This window comes from Penicillium riverlandense (assembly GCF_028828495.1).
Source record: "Penicillium riverlandense strain IBT 135883 chromosome Unknown utg000001l_segment0_segment0, whole genome shotgun sequence".
Lineage (NCBI taxonomy): Eukaryota > Fungi > Ascomycota > Eurotiomycetes > Eurotiales > Aspergillaceae > Penicillium > Penicillium riverlandense.
In genome coordinates, this window is record NW_026643194.1 from 3,146,735 (window position 1) to 3,171,658 (window position 24,924).

Consider the following 24,924-nt stretch of genomic DNA (forward strand, 5'->3'; position numbering starts at 1 on the left):
TATCTGTAGTCTGATGTGGTTGGAAGCTATAGCTTGCATGTCTCATGATCGAGCGTGCACTTTGCATTGCAGATATCTCGTTTAGTCTAGGTCGAGTTCAGTGGCAGTGTTCATAAACAGCGTTTGATAAAGGTATCTCATGTTTGTTCGTATTCTAATTCTAACGCCTACCGGTTAAACCGGAGTGCCTCCATATACTGTCTCGCCAGATCCGCCCCAGCATACGGGTCTAGATCCTCCTCTTGTACCATCGCATCTCCAAAGGCAGTCTCCGCAGGCACCGCACTCCGCCGCTTACAGCTTGCCAATCGATCCTTAATCTCCTTCCCAACACCAGGAACCAGAATCGACTCACGTCCCCCATCCACCTGCAACCTTGTCCAAAACTCACGGATCAAAGACGCCGTCGCCGCCAGCTCCGCATCGATATCGGACTCCTCAATCGCCGCAAAGGACACATCAATCCCTGAATCCGCGTCCGAAACCGCGTCCGACAAAGGCAACGACTCGATCACCGACGGACCCCGCCATTCGATCTCCACGACGGTCCCGCGCACCCGTGCAGCGGGGAAGGTCTGGCGCACATCCCCAACCCGCACGCGGAAGTCGCCCATGTCGTAGACGGCGCCGTTGGGCACTGCGACGGTCAGGCGGTGGCACCAGAAGGGCTGGCATGCGTAGGTGAAGTGTTGGAAGAGGGTGTTGTACGCGGAGGGCGGGACGGAAGTCATGCGCATTGCGTCGGGGGTAGGAGGGACTGGCGCGGCTGCATTATTGCCCGTGGACTGGGGGGTCGCGTTGACTACCCCGGGGGAGTTTATGGGATGTGAACCGGGACTCGTAGCTGATGATGGCGGGACCGGCGACGCAGCGTTCGGTGGGTGGAAGGGTTTCTCCAGCGGCTCGGACGTGTAAATGAACCCGTGCTGTGGGTAGTGCGACAGCGAGAGGAACTGCATGTATCGGGGCTTGGAGGTCTGCTGTGCGGGATTGGCGGAGGCGGGGAGACACCCGGGGGTGTCGCGCATCAGCTTGTGCTCCAGGGCCCAGCGTCCAATCGGGGTGAGGTCTTCATCGACGAAGGCGGAGCGCAGACGCTCGGTGATGGTGCCCAGTGCCGTGGAGGCGTTGGGGTGGGAGGGGACGAAGTAGACCCTGGAGGGATGGATCAGTGGGTGTTTGGGGAAGGATAGAGTGGCTATTACCCGGTGACAGGCATGACTCTCTCAGCCGGGATCGAGCGGCAGGTGAATCATCTCTGGCATGACTGGAGATATCCCGCGCTCGCCGTGTTGTTCTGGGCTGCGCTCGTCGAGTGCAAACAGTGCAAACATTGGCCACCATCGGTGGCTGTTTCATCCCGGTGGCGCTGCACCCTGCCAAGAGTGCCTCTGACGGAATCCCTAACCCAGTCCTTCTAGCGCTTCCACCAACAGTGGGTAACTATGCCTTGGCTTTGACCCCTGTGAGGATTACGATTAGTACATACTCTATCACCATCAATCATCCTTATTTATTATTCTTATTCCCACCACCACATCGCCCTTAGTGCGTGATGCCTGAGGTTTTCCAGCCCGATTTCTGAGCTGACCCTGTACATATGGCCTGTATTGTCCCCTTCTTCCCTCGCATGCCAATCGCCACCAATTGAAACCGCCTCCTTGACGATCACGAGAGACAAGGCCACTCAGGCATCTGATCCACCCAGCATCACTCCACATGGCGTCCGCAGAGCCTTATTTCATCCCTGGATTGCGACCCTAAAAAGAACTCGAAACCCCCCCAGCTTCTCATGACACCACTGCTGTTGATTTGATTCTGTTCGCTCGCAATTGATTGGGAGTTACTACTCCGTTTTGCATGCTGCTGTTTCCCGACCCTACTCATGTCACTCCTTCACTGAGTCGCCCGTCGCCACCATGTTCTACCGACGACGGAGTAAACAGAACCTCACCGTAACGGTCGTCCTCATTTTCCTCGGCTATTTCGTCTACAACCGGTTCCTTCACGGCCCAATTCACCCACCAGAACCCGTTCGCGGCCAGCCTCCCAAGGAAGGCCAACAACATTGGGCCAAGCACCCGTACAACCACCCTGTCGACTCCTACCTCGCCTTGCCGACCAAATACTCTCCCCTCCCGAAGATCCAACACGATTTCCCCAGCGAATCATGGAGCCAACGATCTGCACGAGTCAAGAAGCAAAGCGCAGTCAAGGAAGCGTTTCTCCACGCGTGGAATGGATACAAAACACATGCCTGGTCTCGGGACGAAGTCAGCCCAGAAACTGGTGGGTTTCGGGACCCCTTCAGTGGGTGGGGAGCCACGCTGGTCGATTCGCTGGACACTCTGATCATCATGGGACTGGATAAGGAATTCAATGAGGCGCTCGTGGCTCTGGAGGATATCGATTTCACCATCACCAGACAGCACGATATCAACGTCTTCGAGACCGTCATCCGATATGTGGGTGGTTTTATGGCTGCGTACGACCTGAGCATGGGCAAACACCCGATCCTCCTCAAAAAGGCCGTCGAGCTCTCGGACATGCTATACGATTGTTTTGACACGAAAAACCGAATGCCTCAGGCGCGTTGGAACTGGGCCACGTAAGATTCTCCGGCTGGCATTGCAATCCGTGATCTAACCATCGATAGGTCGATCCAAGGCGGAGAAATTCGCCCGGGTTCTTCAACGGTCATGGCAGAGCTTGGTTCTTTCTCGGTGGAATTCACCCGTCTCACGCAACTGACCGGCGATCTGAAGTACTACGATGCTGCCCAGCGCATTATGAACGAGCTGGATCGCGCCCAGGAAACCACCTACTTGCCTGGCTTGTGGCCCAAGTTCGTCGATGCGAACTCATTGACATTTACGCGAAATGATTTCGGCATCGGCGCCTGTGCGGATTCCACCTACGAGTACCTTCCGAAGCAGCATATCATGGTTGGAGGCGCAAGCGACCAGTACCGCCGCATGTACGAATCCGCCATGGATGCGATCAAAAAGCACATCATCTTCCGCGCCATGACCAAAGACGAGGACCAGCACATTTTGTTCCCCGCCGATCTCAAAGTAAATACCGCCAAGGGGACCATTTCGTCACACATTTACTCTGCAATGCATCTCAGTTGTTTCATCGGCGCGACCATCGGCCTCGGCGCGAAGCTTTTCAACCGTCCAGAGGATATGTACTATGCTCGTGGACTGACCGATGGCTGCATCTGGGCTTACGATGCGTTCCCCCACGGCGTCATGGCCGAAGAGTTTAAAGTGGTCCCTTGCGACAACATGGACAGCTGTGCCTGGGACGAGAAGAAGTGGTTGGATACAATTTCTTCCGATACCGAGCATGCAAGAAGCAGAGTCAAATCCGAGAAACTCCCGCCGGGAGTCATCAACGTTCGCGATTCAAATTACAAACTCAGGTTTGTCTCCCTCCCGCCTTTTTTGTGTTATTGTGGCCACGCGCTAATCCCTCTCCTTTTGCCTTTCCAGACCCGAGGCCATCGAATCCGTCTTCTACATGTGGCGCATCTCAGGAGACCAGTTCTACCAAGACGCTGCATGGCGCATGTTCAAGAACGTCGACGCGATCACACGCACCAAATTCGGCCACTCCGCCGTCCACGACGTGCGTGATGATGAGCCCGTGAAGAAAGATGAGATGGAGAGTTTCTGGACTGCCGAGACGCTCAAGTACTTCTATCTCACCTTTTCGGAGCCCAATCTCGTGAGTCTCGATGACTACGTGTTTAACACCGAGGCCCATCCTTTCAGACGGCCCACTTCTTCGCGATAGATGTGGGATTCTAGTGGCGACTCGATATCGTTTATATGTTGTACATATTGTGGCGTATATACATCGCGCGGCGTTTAATTTTGGTGGTTTTGGAGAATTTATTGGTCCCTTTATATCCACTGCTGTTAAATTGCGACGACAATATATATCACGGGAACTGGAGGTGCCGGACCATGTGTTATTCTTGAAGGTGCACAATGCTCAAAATAGGAATAGGCATGTTGGTTGTGGTGGTGTTTAGTGTACGATATTTTCGTGTCTATGTTAAGAGTAACACATATCCAGCGGTGGGTGTCCTATGCGGTTTATTTTTATTACATAGTATAGACCAATTATCTTGTGTATGAAGTATGCATGACGTGGAACCTGCCCCTGAGATCCCGGTCTAGTATCAGACCGGGCTGATTTATCTGATTGAAATCATAATTATCTGATCGTGCTTGTCTGAGACCAGAAAGTGACATCCTGCTACCTATCTGCACGTAGTAGATACTCCTTTTTCGAGTCCGGACTGGCTCTCATGTTCCAGAAGTTCCCTATGGAGGCAATTGAATCCCGTCTGTCTGGACAAAACCCACGTGCCGCGCAACGGCTGAGAACAAGTCTCCACTCATTATTCCAGGCCGTCCGGATCTCTAGCCGATCACAGGACCGGCTGGCGGCACGAACACCGTCTTTCTTGTTGGCTGGGATGTGGATGTGGAGGACAGGAATATCGAGTAAAACAGCCCGAGCTCGAATAATAATTAACTAACGTGGTTCAGAACATCCGCAATCCTCCGATGCATAATATGTATCAGTCAATGCGACCGGGGAGACGTGTAGGTCGTTCAGACAGAAGTACGGCGGGTCAGCACTGTATCTGCTAGCTGCACTGTCGATCTCGACAATATTACACTCTAAGCTCAAATCTCTGTTGTAAATATTGGGGAGGCGACCGTCCTGTGGAAATGATCATCAGATAACGGACCGGAATGTAATGTGCCGGGAATTCGCCACTTTATCTGATGGAATCCTGCTTCCACCATCCTTTCTCAACAATTACTCTTCCGCCATCATTACCCCCGGATTGTTTGCCTAGATTCATGACAGGCATCCATTGTCTCAAGAGGGCTCAACGTTAACTAAATACCACCACGGCTCGCTTTTCTATTCGCCTCCTCCCGACTGCCCGCCGTCTGCTCTCCCCAACCACAGTCGGCACCAACCGAAACCCCCCCATGGGTATGTCACAGCGCCTGTGACTCTCCGTTTGACCAAACATCCTGTGAATCTCATCACTCCTACAGTACACGCCGTTCTCGAGCCTATTATGCCGTCGGCCACCATGGCCTCTTCGGGGCGCCATGCCCGCAAGGGCAGCTACCAGGACATCCCTGTGTCCTCAACCTCGCATCCCGATAACCCAATTCCCGAAGAACCTCGCGGGGTCCGATCCCTCTCTGTAACCGACAGCAATTTCAATGGCACATCGACATCGCCCGCGTCTTCTCAAGAAACCGACTCCGCCCGTTCGGACTCCCCCGCAACCCCTCTCACGCCGCCCAGCAGCGACGACCAGCCCGAAGAAACTGCAAATGCCCGGCCACGTCGAGCGTCGACCGTTCTTATCTCCCAAAATGCGGCGGATATGCGACGAGTCCTGGAGAATGTGGGCTCCGGAGGCACACAGAAGATTGAATCTATGTGCTGCGGTGGGGGTTGTTGCCGAGGTCAACAGCTGCGCAGACTGGATGGCCCTATCTCGGGCTTCAATTCGATTTCTACACCTTCAAATAAGGCATTCGACTGTCTGAATCTGAACTTGGATCTCCTCATGCTGGACAGTAAGCTGTCCAATATTGCTCCTCTGCCTGAGAAGACGGTATCCTTCTCCCGCGCCCCGGCCACCGCTGTCGATGTCCCACTCGCCCCGTCAGATCACCCACCGCAGTTTGTGCAGCCGCATCCTCCCTACGAAGTCTATCGGGCGCCTCTTCACCACGCGCGCGAGTTGACCAAGGACGGCGCAGAGAAGCGCACGTATCACTTCGACATTGACGTCACCAATTATCCCGCCGAGAGCGGCATGGTGGATTTTGTCGTTGGCGGTGCCATTGGTGTGTGTCCGAAGAACAAGGATGAGGAGGTTGAGGACATCCTTGACCGGCTGTGCGTCCCCAAGTCCATGCGGGATAAGAGGGTCTTGATGCGGACAACCGGTGGCCGGTGGCCGACTATCTGGGGTGATGAAAAACCCCGGGAACTGATCACTACACGGCGCGAGGTTCTCAGCTGGTGCTCCGATATCCAGAGTTATCCGCCGACGAAGCCTCTGTTCCGGCTGCTGGCCGAGTACGCGACCGAGCCGAACGAGAAGAAGATCCTCGAGTATCTCTCATCCGCACAGGGCCAGGGCGCGTTCTGTGATCTCCGAACAAGCTCTTACATCACCCTCTCCCAGCTGCTGCACGCTTTCCCTTCCGCGCACCCACCACTCGACCACCTACTCTCTGTCCTCAACACCCTGATGCCACGATTCTATTCTCTATCCCAGGATCCGCTCATCTCTTGTCGATTCAAGGGCACCGAGTGCAGCCGATTAATCGAAATTGCCGTAACCGTCGCCGAATCGGACGACTGGAGAGGCGGCACGCGCACCGGCGTGGGATCCGGATTCCTCGAGCGGCTCGCCAAACAAGCCATTGCGGCCGAGCAGTCCGGCCAAAAAGTTGACCTCCATGTGCCCATGTTCCGCGGCCTGATGGCCAACCCGCTAGCGACACGATTCGCCCACGACGGACCGATGCTCCTAATTGGTGCCGGCGTAGGCATCGCTCCCTTCCGAGGATTCGTGCAGCGCCGTCTACAGTCAGCCAACTGTGCCAACAAGGTCTGGGTGCTCCAGGGCGTGCGCGATTCGCTTCTCGACGAGCTCTATAGCGGCGAGTGGGGTGTTCACGAGGATAAAGTGCGCACCGTCGTGCAGAGCCGTCGTGGCGAAAGCCGCTACGTCCAGGAAGAGGTCCGCCAGCAGGCCGATCTGGTTTGGTTTGTGATCAACGCCCTGGATGGCCGTGTGTTTGTTTGCGGTAGTGGCAAGGGAATGGGCGAGGGCGTTGAGGCGTCGCTCGTTGATGTTGCTATGGCGAAGGGCAATCTCAACGCTAAGGAGGCGGAGCTGTTCTGGCAGCGCAAGAAGGAGGCCGGGCAGTATATTGCTGTAAGTGGTTTATACCGGTGTTCGCTGGACTATCTTGATTGACTTTATACAGGAAACCTGGTAATGAATAAATGGTTGCTGCCTGGCGCCTCGATCACATCGCTGGACTATGGACAGCCTTGCACGGAGATGCAAGTCTCACTTCGTCGATGTCTAAAAGCATGCTCCCAGAATACCTCTCATCCGACTGTATATATCCCCACCCTCTCATCAACATATCCGACGTGCACTTTCGTTCGATTTTGCATGATTCTCGATCTTCAGGACCCTGTTATGTCGCATTCGCAACGCTGAATGCCTCTTCGCCTGGTCTATGTACATACATTTAGCGGGTCATCTGTCGTGGTTTGTTTTTCTCTTGGTTTCGAATCGATGGGTTCAGGTTTGCTCGGTTCCGCATCCGCATTCGGGCTCCATCTTGTGGATTTGCCTGGTGAGTGCAAAATAAGCATATGCATTGTGGCCTCTCATCTGTTTTGTCTCGTTTGTGGGGGTTTATCTATCTTCCAAGGTTCCCTAGATCTAGAGGCCTGAATACTTGAATGGGAATTGATTGATACCTGATTTTTTTCACCTATTAATTGGTCATCTTGCCATGTTCATTCTGGTCGGCATCATTTTTCTCTAAACTAAGATGCACCTAGCCGAATTGGCGCTCAATAGGTTCGTGTTCCCATGATCCTCTGGCACAACTATGCTGTCGACTTCAATCCCCAAGTCGTGAATACATCAATTTGGGTATTTGGAATGGGTCTGATCTGGTAGAATAACAATGGTGATCTACATGCATTGCTGTCCAGTTTGGGAAAGTACGTCAAGTAGTGGATGGGATGTTCTTCCACTAATGAGCAAACTATATCCCAATCCGCGGTATATACAAAGGAACAGGCAGTTTTCGGTGAAATAAATGTAATCTTCATAGGCAATCACCTCGTCACGCTAGAATAATCCATGAGTTTCTCGTAGCCAAGACCACTAGATCTGAGATCCCAAGGCAAACAGATCTCAGGGCCGATTCTAACTAGCCAATTGGATAATAGTCGACCTAAGAGTGACAAATCCTGGGCACTAACTAGTCAATCTTGGCGAACTATCATGTCTAATTACCTTAGCGGCGGGATGATTTGTTGCTCTGACTGGGGTTTAAGGTGCGTCTGTCCAAAAAATGAGCGTCCCGTCCCAACTACCAGGAAACCCGGCGAGGCACAATGACAAATTCTTTGCATGGACGCGCATTTACGCCACAGTGTTTTCCCGCACCTACTGGGGGGCTGGTAAGTCCATTCCCCGGCGGCAGAAGATACTGTAAATTTTGAGCTAAGGGGGCACAAACACAAGGGTTGCTGCGAGATCCAAGATGATCTGCATTCCTGCTCCATCATGCAAGATCTCGGATCTTGCAAATGGAACTAAGCCGCGAAGAGCAAGAGGCATGGCAGGTTGACCCGCCTGAGATTCCAATTCCACCTGACCGCGCGCCTTCATAGTGGCAACCAGGGGAAACATACGCTGTCACGCAATAGTTACATATTGCACCTTTCACAAAAACCAAGATGCTCGGGGAGGCCGACAGACGACGAGAGGGGAAAAAAAGGAAAAGGCAAAAACAAAAGAAAAGCCGAAGCAAGGAGGGAGGGCGGAGATCGCGCTCGCATTCCACCGCCCAGCATGTCGGGGCCTGCCACAGCTGCCAGCTGAGACCCATTTGGAGCCAAATCGCGGACCATGACGAATCACGATGCGGACTGCGGCCGATCCCAGCTTCCATGAGGCTGGTTCCGGAATTCATACATCCATACTAGTCCGCCCTCATGTCCGTCAGCCGAGGGTCAAGTGGACCGAGCTAAATGAACTAGACTCTCGCGTCGCGCGTGGCGGTCCAGCCCACTGCGAAGGGACGGAGTGGCCATTTTTCCTTCATGACACGATCGGGGAATGAAGATCATCCCTGGGGGATGGGAGATGCAGACTGTCAGATCGGCAATTGACTCTGTTGGGCCCAAGGCGAGTGTCGACTCGAGCTAGGACAGGTCGGTCTTGTCCGATCGCGGTCTGCAATTTTTTGATCAAGCTCAGGCACGTATCGAGGATACCTACGGGGGTATTTTTCTGGAACGGAGACCAGCCAATAATGGACAATTCGGCCTCGATCGGAGTCATGTCTTGATTGGACTTGCCTGGAGTGTCGAGTCGTGGATCACACAGCCGATTATTGCATCTGACCCACAGCGCATCTCAGATTCAGTCATTCATTGCCCGGGAATACTAGCGCGAGCCGGAGCCTCCGCGCCATGTATTGTTGTCAGCCTGAAATGGGCTCCACCGCCCCTAACACTTATTTTTTCTGGTCCAAAATGGGGGCTAAACTCGGATTTACAATAGAGTCAGTCGATCCAAAAATGTAAGAGGTCCAGCGGAAACTCTGGGGCGAAAATCACACTCGCGTGGCAAAGGATTGAAGGATTAGGGCCCAGAAAATCAATAATGGACCCGGCCAAACAGGACCGGCGCATCTAGCAATGTCATCCGCATGTCACATCGAGGTAAAAGCTAATTAACAAGTAGAGTTCATCAAATCACTAACCAATTGATTCCGGGCACCAACACGTCAGTTCTTGCCCAACCATGCCCTGCTTCCCCCCTCCTCCTCCCCCCGACCCCCTCCTTCCTAATCGTCCCCTAGCGGACGAGATATCATATGCACGAGCGGCCAGCCCCGACCACATACCGAGAAGTCATCACGCGCGTCAAGACTACTGTGCGCGATCTGACGTACGATCTGACACGGAGCAAAGAAAGGTGCGTGGATCCGCGCCACAAGGCGGGTGGTTCATCTCGAAGGAAGTGGAGACGCCGAATTGAAGAACCCCTGCTAGAGCGATCTGCCTATCCCTGTCCTGTCCTGGGCGAAAAGCCATCGCCAAGGAGGCCACTCCCACCATGGATACCACGTCCAGCCCCTCTAAGCCTCCCTTTCCCAGTCATGGTTCGGTCGATCGATCGCATTCCCTCCCCGATGAAAGGCTTCCATGGGTTGGGATCCCGCGCAGGTTCCGTCATTTTAGCCGTTTTCATCGCCCCGGCAAAAAATTAACAGGCTTAAGCTTGCGATCGATGCCCTTTCTTCTGTCACCAGCTGCGTGGTGGGGCCCTCCGGCGGCCGACTTCACCGGCGATCTTTTCCTTAGTCTCGGAAACTCTCTGCCCTCGATGGAGATCCACCAGCCTGTTTGGAGAGAACTGTGATTTGACTTTTACCATACCACTGAGTCTCAATACATCATTGGCGAGTGGGCACCCCTGTTCGCTGCGTGAAATCCTTCGAACCTGATCAGCTCCCCCCTCCGCCCATCGTTCTGTCATTTGCATCCCCACAGCAAAAAGCAAAGAGGGGATCTCATTCTTTGGAACATGATTTGATTTAATTAACTTCGCTTGACTCAGGTACGACTATATGGTCACAGGCTCCTCCCTGGAGTGGACGGCTCCAGTTTGGCGGCCCCTAGTAATTAATAATGCATGCTCGCAATAGCCTAACCAGACCTCCGGGGCTTTTACCGTACATGTCATGCTGGATCGGTGCAATTATTAGGTTTGCACTTAGCAGACAGGGGGGTTGGGATCTTCCAATCCGAGGATGCCGTCACATTTAGCAGATCAGGGGATCCAAGAGTTCGCATCTCAGGACCGAAACACGATCCAGATACATAATAATAATGTTCTTTTTGGGAGGGGTTCGGGACAACATGTGGGAAGAACTGGGAAAGGAGGAGGAGTTCCTGAGGGCTTCGGCGCCACCTGATAGATCCTGGCACTAAAACCATCCCATCCCTCTTAGTCCGACTTCGCGCTGACAGGAACCATCATGGATCCTTGGCGCTATCTGTCAAGGACAACCTTAAGCGGCGCCAGAGGGTTCTTGATTTGCACCCCTCTTCTCCGCCCCGGCATGCTGGATGGTGCGCCAACCTGGTGCGGCGTAGTTTGTGGTTCCCAGTACCCACCAGCAGTCCACGATCGTCATTTTTCTGGGCCCTCCCACTCTCCCCCCCCCCCGCCTGTTCTTGCTTTTCCATGGACATATAATAGCTGGGTCGGAATATGTTTTACGAAATTATTTTAAAATGTACAAGGGCCCTGCATTATTGGGAAACAAAAGGACGTGCATTTCCATCTTGCCCTACTTGACTTCCATTCCCCAACCTTGCATAATACCGCGCTGGTGATCGGGGCAATGCCAACGTAAATTCGGCCCAGTTTCCAGGTCAGTCGCTCACATTTGCCCCATTCTGCTGCTCGTTCCTTGCCTCCCCTCCTCCGGCCTTAATGTGTGGCTTGGAGGCCTGGCGTGCATGCTTACTATCGCGACCGTCTGACGGCGCTTTTATGCTCTCGTTTCTGACACCTCTTGCGAATCTATAGTCCTTGATATTTCTTTGCGTCGCATCTTGCTAGCTTGGTCTTCTTCTCTCTGCCCAATACCTCGTCTATGTCACAGTCCCGCGAGAAGGACGACGATACCGATATGGCCATTTCGTACGCAAATCGGCTGCCACCAGCCAGTCATTCCTCTCAGACTCTTCCCTCATTTCGAGAAGTGAGTATTCTTTTCTTTTGTGTCTCTTGTTGGCAAGCTAGCTAATACTCCAACTATAGCTTCTTCCCCCTCACCTCCACGAAGAAATCGACTCTACGACATACTATACATCCCCACGCCACCAATCGCAAGAACGCCCGGTTTCTGGCCATGAGATGGCCGATCCTCGATCTATTCCATATGCCACAAATGCACCACCGTCAAAAATGGGATATGGAGATCCACACCGCGAATATGCCGTTTCTCGGTCGGGCGAACAACACCCTTCCCGACACCTGCCAGACCAAGGCCACCTACAAATGCGACGCGGCGAGAACCCGTCGCCGACAGCACCACGCTTTGCAGCAGCACGTGGACCAAGTCCTATTCTACCGCCGATTCGAGATCTCCAGCCAGGAGTGAATGCGCCAACTAAAGGTTACCCGGATAGCAGGGTGCCTCCACGATCCGACCCCTTCGGCGCGCAAGATTATCGAGGTGGACAGCCACCGGTCGATCCTCGTGCGGACCCCTACCTAGCAGGCAGAGGGCCGCCAATGATGCATCATCCTCCGTCACCATATGGCCACGCCATGCCATACCACGGCGAGGGAGAGCCGATGCATTCGCAAATGATGGGCCATCCTCAGCAGGCAAACTTCGGTATTATGGGGGATCCGATAGATCCCAAGACCAAGCGCCGAAGAGGCAATCTTCCCAAGCCAGTCACGGATATACTACGCGCCTGGTTCCACGAGCATCTGGATCATCCATACCCAAGCGAAGAAGATAAGCAGATGTTCATGACTCGGACGGGCTTGTCGATCAGCCAGGTATGCCTTGTTGACTATCAATCGAGCATACCGTTGCTAATAATGAGACTACAGATCAGTAATTGGTTTATCAACGCCAGGCGACGACAGCTCCCTGCGCTTCGCAACCAAATGCGAAGCGGAACCACTGACACCGATTCTCAACGGCAGTCCCCTTTCAGCGACATCGAGCCGACTTCGCCGCAGTAGACGTCGTCATGCGCATATAGGAAGCTCAACCTTCGTGTTAAGCTTTCTCGATCACGGTCTATCTTTCTTTTGTTCCGTCTGGATTCAAATGTTACACGGCATCGGCAAGCGTTCATTCCGATTACGACTGGGAAGGGGATGGAACCCTCCCATTTACGAGTCATGGGGTTAAAGTACATGGCACGCTTGATTAGACTGGCTTTTTCTTTTTTTTTCATGTCCTTGGGTTTCCAGAGATCCTTTTCTTTTCTGTCTTCTCGCCGGCGGGCACAGAGAAAGATTGATCGGACCATTTTTGATACCCTTATTTTTTCTATTATACGAAAGCGTGTTGCGTCTCTTCTTTTTGCTGGGAATTACATGGAAAAACCGGGATACTGGGGGATCTCAGGTTATGGGCTTTGGGGGGGATGGTATCTTGGTTTTCTTGTCTTCGACCTGTCTCGCTGCACCTGGCGTTCATCGCATCGCATTGCATCGCCTCGCATCGAGGTTCCCTGTGTTCGCTGGGCAATGACTGGCGAATTGCATTACAGGGCGTTATTGAGTTCGTTTTGATCATAATGACATAGTTTTCATTGGCTGCGATACTCGTTCACTTTCATACTATCCGCGATAACCATGTCTAGAACACGGCAAATACAGGAGCGACTCGGCTATGAACTATCCGTATTATTGCACGCATCACGCTTGAACGTGGATCGGACCCTCACCTACGGATTAGGGCACCACTTAACTTTGCCGATCTGGTTGGGCTGGGCGATCTGCACTTGCGAGCTCGGAGCGTCAGCCCATAGGGCTTGTCGCTCATCCCATCCCTAGCAAGTCCTTACATATCTATCTGGCTTGAAACCTGCCAATGTGTTCTGTCGTTTTCTTTGTACTGTATACTACAAAACAATAATTATCGGAAAAGAGATCCTTAGCATGTGCCGGTCGTTCCGAGTCGTGTCTCAAGATTCAGCCGCCCCGAATTTTCGACCGTGGATCAATGGTTTCTGGCTTCCCCAATCCAAATTAATCTTTCGCTCTTTTTCGGTGTCCACACCTGCCAGTCACAATCGGACCCACTTAGCGGCCACTTTTGTATTTGGTTGTAAGGAGCACGGGGCATCGGTGGCCGCTGATTGCCCAGAATCTTGAAATTGAGATCGAGATTTGCCCGTCCTTTTTGGTCGGATCCTCCCGCTTGGGAAACGACATGACCTCGGAACCACAGGTCGCCCGTCGGTTTCTCTGCCCCTTTCGGCGGGTGCTTAGTGTTAGGCCTTGTGAAGAGCGAGGGTCACGGCTGTCAGTTTCCGATGCCCGAGGTTTCTTTCAATCACGAAATATATGAACAGAGAGAAGAGACGGACCTACGGTAAGTACCCGGATTGAGATCGCCGGCACCAAAGCTCTGTATTGACCCAGACCTGTCAGATCCGCCCAACATTGAACTGTACGGGTCTGTTAGTGGTAAAGTTTATGCCATGACTTGGATTCGTATTCGCTGTCGTAATAAGAATTATAATCCACCGCCCTGATTGTGGCGGTTCCCATTGCCACGGTCAATCCCTCCGAATTTGATCTCAATAATTCCACTATTCCAAACTTTGTCAAAAGGATCTGTTTCCTAACGGGGTAACCTCGGTGTTTTTGTCAGCTTGTTTCTTTAGGGGGTCTTGGCAATGTTGGAGGGAGTTCATAAGGCAGAGCTATTCTTGGATTATTACCTAGGCTGATCCGAGACATGTTGGAGAATAGAAAATGCGACTAGACTAGATTGAGGATTACTATGGAGCTCCCAAGACAGACCGAATTATAGTCGCATGTCCATGTCCGAGTATGAAGTGAGTATGAAGGTAAGCTATTACTGAATACTACTTCCCTGTAATAATAGTTCCTGCTCGGAGCAGATCTCAAATTAGTGCTTGAATATCTCCAAAAACTCAAAATATGGACAGCGCACACATACATTCACATCGGATAGGACATCGATCACAAGAAGAAGGCGAGTGGCTATGCACCCTTTGCACGAACGCCCCCAGATCTCTTGAACAACAGCCTGCAAATCAGATGCCGCGGAAATACCGACTCTCCGCGTGGCTGCATACAATATGCGACCCATCACATGGCGGTGAATTACCTTCACATAGTAGCGAATAACGTTGCGCACGATGGGGTGTCACAACTGCAGCACTTCTGCGAGGAGGCGACTGGTTTCCTGGTTCTCGGTTGGAGCTGTCAACTGCGAAATGTGATCTGTCTCATGTCAGTGTTCGCCGATGACGATCCGTTGCAGATCAGGTTCGTGAGAGTGTTCGTGAAAGGTGGAGACGTGTACTTGCATGCTGTCTTCAAGGTGCAGGTATTATCATTATTGTAGTTTGATCGCACTATGCATATAACGCGGAGAACACGGAATAAGAAAAACACTCGGCTCGCGGTATCACATACATAGTCTGATCGAAGCGGGCCTGGGATCGCCACAAGAGAGTTTACCTACAGGATGCTTCTACCAAGGAACAATAATTTGGGCTTGGGCACAGACCAGTCGAGATTTGCGTACTGGTTGTCAAATGCTACACCTCGTGCCGCACTATTGAATCTTCCTGTTTCTGGATGATCGACCGAGGACCCACCGTTCTACACGCCACGGAATCAATAGCGCCTCTTAGTCTACAAATCCTAACTGTAAGCGGTAACAGACAGGGATCCTCGGGTTCCTTGTTTCTGGAACAGAGTGCTGGGCGATCCCAGGAGCCATCCGATGCGACATAACTACTATACGACTCGGTTGAAGAGGTCCTGCTTCACTTTCGGCATTATGTGCATTACGGATGGTACTCTTTCTGCACCACGTAAGGATTAATTACATTCTGCAACATCCCTAGAGCAACAAGGCCTCGCCCTATATGACTCCTACGAAACATCTAAAACTCCCTAATGAGGACCCAAAAGAGGTAGTGCGGACTTGGGACATAGCCCTAGCACCTCGGGGGCGGGGGAGGGGCTGACCAAGGGGAGTAAGAGCGGACAACAGGAAAAGGATGCTTCTAGCCGTTTGAACTGATATTTTCAATCCAGCAGATTGCTGAGGCCCCAACGATTATTATACCAGGCTCGGTGTTGGACCAACAGTGAACATCATGATATGTAATTCTTTTAGATGGAGCGAGGGACCCGACCAATCCAACGGTACGGAATGCGCCCCATTAGAGAGTGTTTGTGTGGATTCTGAGGTCAGCGATCGCTGGCATTGAACCGGCGTGGATTATAAGCTTCTATGTCGAGCGGGCATGGTTAGGGTATCGTTAGTGTCGCAGGACTAGTTGAGCATAGAAACAGCTATCACAGTGATGGCGTTCAAGGTGACTCTAATCCGACGATCATCGGCCATGGTGCATTGGCACGGTGGGCAGATCCCTCACTTGGTAGTCAACTTTGTACTAGAAGAGGTACAAACACGATATTGGACAGACTGGGAGAAGAGAGAATATTCGTCATGAAGTCCGCATCATGTGGAGGGAAGTATCAGACTTTCGGTGGAAATCTAATGTCAACAACACGACTCATGAACAGAATACTCTCCGATTGTATGTATGGTCTTGCCTAAAGTAAATATGTTTGGTTCATCATGCAATGCACATATAACAGTGGCATGACAAGGTGATACGCTTAGTCTTGCAAGCTAGATTTGCCATCCCATTATTGTTAAAGTCTGTACGTTGTGTGCATATACGTTAGATCTTGGAATTCAGACCGCAGATTTGCGTCATGTGCCACATCACAAGGTATATCTCGCATATTCTGCCTCACCCTAATCTCACAAATCATAGTCTGACATGAAATGCTGCAGATTTGCCTCATTTTACTGTCGCCTCGGACGCACCCCAACAACCACCCTGGAGGAGAGCCTGCACAAGAGGTGTAGACCGCTCTTCTAGAAGATGTGTCATTTCTACAGTGTTTTCATCGTGGAAAATTCCTTATGCTCTGGTCTTGACCTTAATTTTGTGCATTTTTTGTGATACGTCTTAATGTCACAGGTTTGTAGTTCTATGGCTTCTCTTTTTGGGGGTCTAGAATTCACTTGTTTGACCTGCAATATACTATTAGAAAAGCTACCACGTTTCTCTTGTCCATCTGGGCAAAAAGACAAATAAAATAAAATAAAATAAATTGCTTTGTTCCTTACTCTTGATTGGTCCCAGTGGACCTCTATTTTATTTCTGTACAAAAACGCGCTAAAGTTAGCAATCGCTGAGGCAAAGTGCACAGATAGCAAGAGATATATTTTCGCCCATGCATCTCTAACTCCGATTTATGTTACCCGACTACCGCAGCAAATCTATACCCGGTAACCTACTTCATCGTGTTAGCAACTTCAAAACTCTTGTCTAACGTTCCGACATCTCTAGTGCTCCTGAATTTAGTTTTAACCTGGACCCTCTAGAGATGAGCATGACCTCTCCGAAACTCCGAGACAGATATCTTCCTCAGCAGCTCTCACAAGTACAACAACGTTGGAAGCAGCATCCGTATCAAAAGGGCTCCATTATTTTCCAGCACCTTTTCCCCTGACTGACAGATATGACACACAGCTCATCTTGTCAAGAAAGCTTGGGTTCAAGACTTCTACGTGAGTGCCGTTTTCCCCGGCACACAATGCATTTCCCCTTTCGTTTTAGTGATCTTCCCTGCCGTTTTTCGCTAATGCTTCACGACCAACCACGAACAGGCGTTGATTATTCCTACGAGTAGGAGATAATATCACTGGCTAAATGTCCCATTACATAAGTTGGCTGGTGTCAGGCCACAAGAAAATGCTTTCGGAGCAACCTCGGCCCGCCCCCTGATTTAATCCTAAAAAGACAAAGATCATCACTCGGTTACTTCCTTAGGTCCATCCCTACTGAAAGTGGCAGCTTATTTGTCGTATTCAATCGTATAGACATGCCGAGGCCGTTATCCCTTCATATTTTCTCATATGAATGTATAGGAGGGCTGATTATTTATTTGCTGGACCAGCCATTCCTTTAGAAGCCTTCAACTCCATTCCTTGTCTCTTATATTTTGTCATTACATAGCGCGGATCGATCATGATATCGTTTGCCATACCTTTCTTGGCTGGCGTTTTGGCCCCTGTTGGCGCATATGCAGCTGCCGCAGGTCCATCAGCTTGTTCTAATATAACTTCGCAACTGGGCTCATCGAAAATCACTAGTAACGAACTCAGTTTGCAATATATTGAGAGTCTTGAATATTGGAACACGAAGCAAGATGCCTACAAACCATCTTGTGTTGTCTATCCGGAGTCTGCCCAGGACGTCTCTGTGGCTCTCCAGGCGATTCGAGCAGCAGACAGCCGCTTTGCAATCAAAGCCGGTGGCCACAATCCAAACACCTTCTATTCATCTGTCGACGAAGGTGTACTTCTTGACTTGAGTAAGATGACGGCAAAGTCCTACGACCCAGATACAACTCTGGCCACATACGAACCAGGTGGTGTATTTGGCGACATTTACGATTACTTTGTGCAATATAACCGCACGGTGGTTGGAGCGCGACTCGCAGGAGTGGGAACTGGCCTGGCTCTAGGTGGAGGTATGAGCTACCTTTCTCCCCAGTATGGCATGGCCTGTGATTCATTCCGGGAGCTCGAAATTGTTCTACCCGATGGCCAAATCGTTACAGCGTCTGAAGAATCCAACCCTGATTTATTTTTTGTATCTCGAGGAGGCGGCGGGAATGCCTATGGGGTTGTTACGAAGTACACAGTCCAAAGTCGCCCTGCTGGCCAGTTCTATGCCGGAAATGTCATCTTCGCCTTTGATCAGTCAGATGCTGTCATTGATGCGATTGGAAATTTCATCCAATACAATACCGATCCCAAAGCGGCCATTATTGGCACTTATGAGAAGCTGCCTACCCCGGACTTGGAGCTAAATCTGGACGAGGCCATCATTATGTTCCTTGTCTATGATGGGCCTGATGCGGGAAATGCGTTTTCGAACTTTACCGATATTCCTCACCTCATTAACACGATGGGGATCAAGACTTATCCCGAAGTAGTCAACATGCCGATTCCATTCTCCACGGAGCTTTCAGCCGGAGACAATATTTTCCGTGTTGGAGTTCACCGTCCGGAGGGGGACTCTTACAGAAATGCCCTGAATGAATGGCGTAACTGGGCCGAAGACAACAAGGGCAAATATATTCTTCTGTCACTGGACTTCCAGCCAGTTCCCAAAAGCTTGACAGACGCAAGCAAGGCCCAAGGCGGAAACGCAATGCAGATGCCTGACGGTCCATGGTTTTGGTTGAACTATTTAATTTCAACACCACCTCTCATGAGTGACGCCGATTATGAAGCTGTTCAGACCAGCTACCGCGACATGGTTGCAGCGACTGGCAATGCTGAAGGTCTCCCTCTGTTTATCAATGATGCAAACCATGACCAAAACCCTCTTCAAACGTTTTCCACTTTCTCGAAGTTGAAGGAGATCAAACGGAAATATGACCCAGACGACTTCTTCGCCGACAAGACGGGGGGTTGGTCATTTGCATAGAGGCCGCACATGGCGCAATATCTTCCATAGATATCTTCTAATAATTGAGTGTTTTTTGTTTGGGTACCTTAATGTTTTATGACTCCTGTCCAGCCTGATCATACCAGATGCCTGGTTCCTTATCAGATGGCAATTTCTTTTCTGCCTTCTTTTTCACCGAGGAATGTGCCTAGCAAAGAAGAAGTGGCGATGGGCTTTATTCTTGGGATTTCCATGTTCATTCGGAAGGTCTATAGTAAATCTAAGCCTCTATTCTGAGACTACATCTTTTACGACTTTTAAACACTTAATTCTCCAAATTTATTGCTAAATAGTATATAGGACCCGCCAAGGCCGAGGCCACCAAGAGATCAAGGACGAGGACAGCGAAAACATTCAGAACCTCGACGAATTGAGATGGAGGAGTGAGACGGACCGTCGATGCCGGTAGGCATGCGGGGGGTGACATGAGAGAGGGGATGCAGCATTATGGGATTCACTGTGGGATTTTTGGCGTTGGGAATAGCTTCATTGTCTCCTGTCTAGGCACGACTGCCTATTTTTCCTTTGTACGACAGTCATTTGTTCTGTGTAGATTTTCTTACTGGCGTCCGGACCATATTCTTGCTTCGGTCGGACGAAGCGCCTGCGTTACCATTACGACACTAGTTGGGTAGCATCAGGTTAATAGAATATCATCATCATCATAGTATATAGGGCCATGCCTGTCGACTCCACCAAGTTTAATATCGTCCCCCTTTCCTATCAAATCAACACAATATGTCGCTTTTCATTATGTCTTTCAAATCTGTATTCTTGAAGAAAACGAACTTGATCCTGACCCAAACACCAATTGAACTGGAAAGAAAAAAAAAAAGAAAAAAAAAAGAAAATATGTTCATTAATTCACCACAGCCTTCGCCCACAGGCTACCTGACTTCAACCAAAGCAGTGACCCGTACTGCTATGGTCATCCCAACACATTAGTTCAGCTAATGTATCGAAACCCCAGTTATTCACCAATCGTGCAAGGCTCGTGGCACTAGGCTGACAGGCATCGCACCACCTGTGACAGGCGCAAGGTGCTGTTGAAAGATAGTGGGCCCCGAGAACGGTGGATGCGGTGCTGCATAGCTCGGAATCAACTGGTTTATACACCCATACTCGTCGACTAGGGAATTCATGACTCCCGCGGCTGGCATCAGCTGCGCTAAATCCATATTGGCGGCGCGTGGAGGATGCGGAGTCGCGAAGAGTGCATCCTTCAGAGCATCTCCTCCTGAGGCAACGGAGGCAGAGTCTGCGGCTGCATCGGAGTAGCGGCGCTGAACTTCGGCGATGATGCACGCAATGCGGTAGGAGATATGGTCGCCACTCGGAGCAAGATGAAGCAGCAGCGCGCGTACTTGGTCAATAAGTGGATCGGAGACGTTATAGTCGCACAATGTAATGGCGGCGTAGGCAACAATGGAATAGACGTGATCAATCAGACCCAGGGCCAGAGGAAAGCGGACTTGCATGAATTTTGATATGATTAGCCGTGCATTGCCGCAGATCTCGGGCACGAGTCGATCTATCTCCGGTTGGAGGCGCGCAGCAGTTCGGTGTAGTAGCATTTGGCAGAACCAGAGACTGAGATCCAGGGTTGATTGCTCTTCATTTGCTAGAATGAGTGTCCTTGTCAGTTCGAGGCTAATTTTAATGTAAAGGAAATCGGTACGTACTGAAAACATGAGCCCATTCCATTTTCCAGCGCTCGATCTCTTCATATTCGGAATCTGCCAGCAGCAAACGCTGTTGGCTGCGCTGGAGTCTGAGGGTGATTCTGTATAGCTGGATTTCAGCCACCACTTTTCTGTCCTCGGATGTGGCTCTGGGATGTTCAAGGATGCGTGGGCATTGATCGAGATATTGTGGGTGAATGCTGATGGAACGCCCGTTGCCAATAGCGGAACTAGAATTGCGGTTATTAAGGCCGATCCGTTGTCAGATGAGAAGACCTACTATAAATGAGTCAAGCAGAGAATATTCCAGAGTCGCAACTGGGTAAACATATCATCACCGATGACACTGTCCACTGAAGCATTAAAAAGACTGAAAGAAATAAGGGCATGGTTGATCGAGATCCCGCTCAGCAACCAGCCGTCCATGGGTGGCTCTTTTTGAACCGAATTAGAATAAAGACAGAGCAACATTAGAGCCTGAATAGTATCAATAGTCAAAGGAGGAGACTTCCACAGAGTCTTGGCCACGACATGCTGCACTTGCACCGATATATCGCGTATGGTATGTGGAGGCATTCCGGGCAAGTAGCGGGAACCCAGTAGACATGCAGTGTTGAAGAGAAGAGTATTTGACTGTTGAATGCTGGATGCATGATTTATCGAAACCCATGGACCGAAATACTCCACAAACCTTGTGATAAAATGAACATTGAACAAATGTGGCATATATGCAAATGGGAATACTCACAATTCAATCAATTTCACAGACAACTTCGAATCTACAATTCCTTGAGTGACAACGTCGCCTAGAAGATCAGCGTCGGTAGTGAACTGGTCTCTTTCCCCGAAGCACTCGGCCTGCAGATCTCGAATCAACTGGGCCGGTTTGAGGGTAAAAGCAGACGTCGGCCCGCCATCGCACGAGCTGGATTCGTCTATGTTATTGCTTCCTGCCACCTGGGAAACTGGGCTCCCAGACGCCTTGGGCGACCGATTCACCATCTGTCTCATCATATGCATCATTTCTCCCATGGTATGCTCGAGGGAAGTGAGACGCTCCTCAATTGACGGAATTGCAGCGTTGGCGTCTGACCAGGTTGACGCATTGTCTTGAAAACGATCTGAGGTCTCCGGAAGTTCGCACTCAAGTCTTCCATGAAATCAAAATTAGCTTCTTGACATGAATGATGTGTGTGGCCTTTGTCTGATTCGATTACAGCGACAGAGATGGCAGTGGCAATTGAAACAATACGCACCTTAGCGAAAGACAGCGACGGCACGCATGACCGCGAGGGTCTAGGTCGCACCGAGTCTTGAGCTTGCGGCAGGTGTTGCAGGCTGTCATGGAACGTCGAATGCGCCCTCTTGGCCTTCCTGAATCTTGGGCGGCGGTCGAGTCCGCTCTTTCGCCATCCTCAGGAATAGCGATGTTGCTGGACTCCCACACCTTGGAGGAAGAGGTTCCAGTCCTCGTCATAGCATTGAAGTACGTAGTAGCTGGTGCTGTAGCATTTAATCTCACCAAACAGATCGGGAGAAGCACCGGTTGGCGGAGGAGCCTGGTGATCAACGGGGCCTTCCCTAGCCTAAGATCCTTTTGGGGGAGATCAAAGCCTTATAACATCGGGATCGCTGTCACCAGGTTGGCCAATTACGACAAGCCGCAGATTACTGACGATATCGACTCCGCAAGCAGCGCAGGTACATGATGCGATCATCACGGACCTGGGGTAAAGAAAGTTCTCGAGTAGGCCGCACGCATGCCATCCACCAATCCGCGTGTAGCTGAATGCTTCTAGAAACGTAGCGGCCGGGCCGGCTAGTAGGCTTCCATAATAAGAGGGGTGATAGTCACGCATTGGTGTCATGTCCCTGCTAAGCCCCGATGTGAACCGTCCACCTTCCGGTTTAGAGGGGTTGTGAGACCATCTGGCCTTTTAGATTGACTCGCTAAATCTAACTGGGTTGAGAGAGCCTTGGTTCGTTATCGCGACCAGGAACCTTCCGCCCCTATCTCGATTGAGTTACACTTGATATTCTCCGCGAAAAACCGTGGTTTCCACGCGGAGCCTCGGTGCGTTCTTTGCTTTTTCCTATTCCAACTACTCTTCTATACCCAATTATTCTTGCGTTTCTTTTTTTTTCTCTCTCCTTTTTATTTCTTTCTTTTCCTTTCAACCTAATGATCACGTCTTGGACGATTGTGCCATTCCCTTCCTGTCGGGCTCATCACTTGCCAAGTTCGCCAAGTGGGGTACATATCATATCACAGTGGGTCGTCGATATTAAAAAAGAAAAAAACGGCTCGGAGTGAGTGGGCTGACATGTGCTCTTGTCTCAAACGACTGTTCGACATCCTGCGTAGGATAAGGGTAGCAGACCAGGATGTGGGAAAGCAATGCGACCTTGAAACTTTCTGGGCCCGGCTAACGACGGATCTTTGGCCGCTAAATTCGTCCGCCCCCCGCTAGTCTTATCCTTGGCGAACATCGTTGATATCGCGCGTCTGCCGTGCAGCCTTCGCAAGGCACACTCTCAATTGCGTTAGTTGATTCCTGGGTCCTTGATCTTCAAGATAGCGATTCGCCGTGTACCGGACTATTTATGACCGAATCCTTATCTCGCCCTTGAACCCGAATAGTTTCGCACTCTTTTGGGTTCGCCAGATCGGTTAAAATGTATCTCAACAGCTATCGGGCTGTTTGTAGTGGCGCTATAGTGTGTGACCCAAATGTGTCGAGCCGTAATAATAAGCACACGCATCCGAGGCTGTTCCTATTTCTCCACCTAATGGTCTCAGGCAACAGACATACTCTCGCCTGCAGAGAGTTTAGCGCGTTTGAGGGGAATCTTCTTTTTCTCGACTTTTTCCAACGCGGGCTAAATAACAAAGGAGCGGTCAGGGTTCTAGCGTTTGTTTTAGTGTCATACTGGGGGTTCTTGGCTCGCCATTAACTCTGGGGTAACTGCCAACGAAGAGAATTCAGTAGTATCTAGGCTAACCTCTTTTGTCCTCCCTGCATTCACTCATGCTAACCGAGCTCTTTCTACTCTCCGTAAACACAGTTATTTTGCGAGGCCCCTGTTCCCGAAATTTCGGCCCAAGAATTAGCCGGCAACACCCGCTAGTCAAACAAACGTCCAGATCGTGGCAACCTGGCTGATTCAAGCAATATCAAAGCGGGCGCCTTGGGCTTGGCCTCGTATCATCCCGGCCGTCTAAGAATAATGCATGACACGGTGGGTCTCCCCTCCCTCATTTAGCTTTTTATTGTTGTCATAGTAAGGGGGTTTTCTTTACTGGAAACATCTAGTGCGTTTCGTGAAGAGCGGTCGGGTTCAGTGTGTCTATGGATATTGTGGTCGATCAGTCTGTACCCACAAGCCCCCGGGATCGCTAGGAGCCCGTCCATATACACAGTACCGCGGAGGTTATTCGGTTAGAAGGTGCTGAAGGCGCTGAAGTCACACCCCGCTTCAAAACAATGTCGAGGAATTGTGGATCGCTTGCACTACACAATGCCTGGATGAAGGCATACGCCTCACGAGTAACTAATTGGCTGGGTAACATATTTTCTTAGTCCGCAGAAGCATGCTGCAGTCGGATCCACGGGGTGGCTGTCTCTATTTCTCCGGTCCAATTATCGAAGCAGGGCGCGACAGGGTAAAAGTATCAGGAACGGCTAGTCTTTCACGCTATGCAGTTGTCGTGCTAGTTTCCGCAATGGATAAAGTGGCCACTGGAAGCGAGTGATCATGGACGGTTCTGCAACTGGTTGATCAGAAGATTCGCAAATTGGAGAGAGAGATGCCGAGGTACTTATGTTTTAGAGATAAGACACTGGCTGTGGCACTCATCTTTCAACACCAAGTAATATGTCTCACTAGAGGCGATGGCCTATCCGTTGTTTGTTCCCTGTGAGCCGGTTCAGAAAGAGAACTGGTTGACTTCCTCGACATTCATCCAGTTTCTGGTGACTTGTTTTTGTGTACAGACTTGAGTAGTTACATATTCAAAAACGTGAGGCAAGAGACAATCTCTGTTTACAATCGCCCTTTTGGTTGC

The 24,924-nt window shown here is 50.8% G+C and overlaps 7 protein-coding genes across 7 annotated transcripts; 4 read left to right on the forward strand and 3 right to left on the reverse strand.

Moving 5' to 3' along the window:
* Positions 1-167: 167 nt before the first annotated feature.
* Positions 168-1,219, reverse strand: N7474_001287 (uncharacterized protein; the record flags this gene model as incomplete). Its single annotated transcript, XM_057192702.1, has 2 exons — positions 168-1,155; positions 1,206-1,219. 2 exons carry the CDS (start codon positions 1,217-1,219, stop codon positions 168-170), a joined length of 1,002 nt encoding a protein of 333 aa, XP_057057655.1.
* Positions 1,220-1,919: 700 nt separating this feature from the next.
* On the forward strand, positions 1,920-3,801 carry N7474_001288 (glycoside hydrolase family 47 protein; the record flags this gene model as incomplete). The annotated part of the gene is made up of 3 exons (XM_057192703.1): positions 1,920-2,608; positions 2,657-3,427; positions 3,498-3,801. The coding sequence occupies 3 exons, from the start codon at positions 1,920-1,922 to the stop codon at positions 3,799-3,801; spliced, it is 1,764 nt and encodes a 587-aa protein (XP_057057656.1).
* A 1,220-nt stretch (positions 3,802-5,021) lies between these two features.
* On the forward strand, positions 5,022-7,067 carry N7474_001289 (FAD binding domain protein; the record flags this gene model as incomplete). The annotated part of the gene is made up of 3 exons (XM_057192704.1): positions 5,022-5,025; positions 5,091-7,003; positions 7,056-7,067. 3 exons carry the CDS (start codon positions 5,022-5,024, stop codon positions 7,065-7,067), a joined length of 1,929 nt encoding a protein of 642 aa, XP_057057657.1.
* Positions 7,068-11,492: 4,425 nt separating this feature from the next.
* On the forward strand, positions 11,493-12,601 carry N7474_001290 (homeobox domain-containing protein; the record flags this gene model as incomplete). Its single annotated transcript, XM_057192705.1, has 3 exons — positions 11,493-11,600; positions 11,660-12,412; positions 12,467-12,601. 3 exons carry the CDS (start codon positions 11,493-11,495, stop codon positions 12,599-12,601), a joined length of 996 nt encoding a protein of 331 aa, XP_057057658.1.
* Positions 12,602-17,685: 5,084 nt separating this feature from the next.
* On the forward strand, positions 17,686-19,155 carry N7474_001291 (FAD-binding oxidoreductase; the record flags this gene model as incomplete). Its single annotated transcript, XM_057192706.1, has 1 exon — positions 17,686-19,155. The coding sequence occupies one exon, from the start codon at positions 17,686-17,688 to the stop codon at positions 19,153-19,155; it is 1,470 nt and encodes a 489-aa protein (XP_057057659.1).
* A 995-nt stretch (positions 19,156-20,150) lies between these two features.
* On the reverse strand, positions 20,151-20,903 carry N7474_001292 (Transcriptional activator of proteases prtT; the record flags this gene model as incomplete). Its single annotated transcript, XM_057192707.1, has 1 exon — positions 20,151-20,903. The coding sequence occupies one exon, from the start codon at positions 20,901-20,903 to the stop codon at positions 20,151-20,153; it is 753 nt and encodes a 250-aa protein (XP_057057660.1).
* A 699-nt stretch (positions 20,904-21,602) lies between these two features.
* On the reverse strand, positions 21,603-22,335 carry N7474_001293 (Zn(II)2Cys6 transcription factor domain-containing protein; the record flags this gene model as incomplete). Its single annotated transcript, XM_057192708.1, has 2 exons — positions 21,603-21,979; positions 22,134-22,335. The coding sequence occupies 2 exons, from the start codon at positions 22,333-22,335 to the stop codon at positions 21,603-21,605; spliced, it is 579 nt and encodes a 192-aa protein (XP_057057661.1).
* Between the last annotated feature and the right edge of the window lie 2,589 nt (positions 22,336-24,924).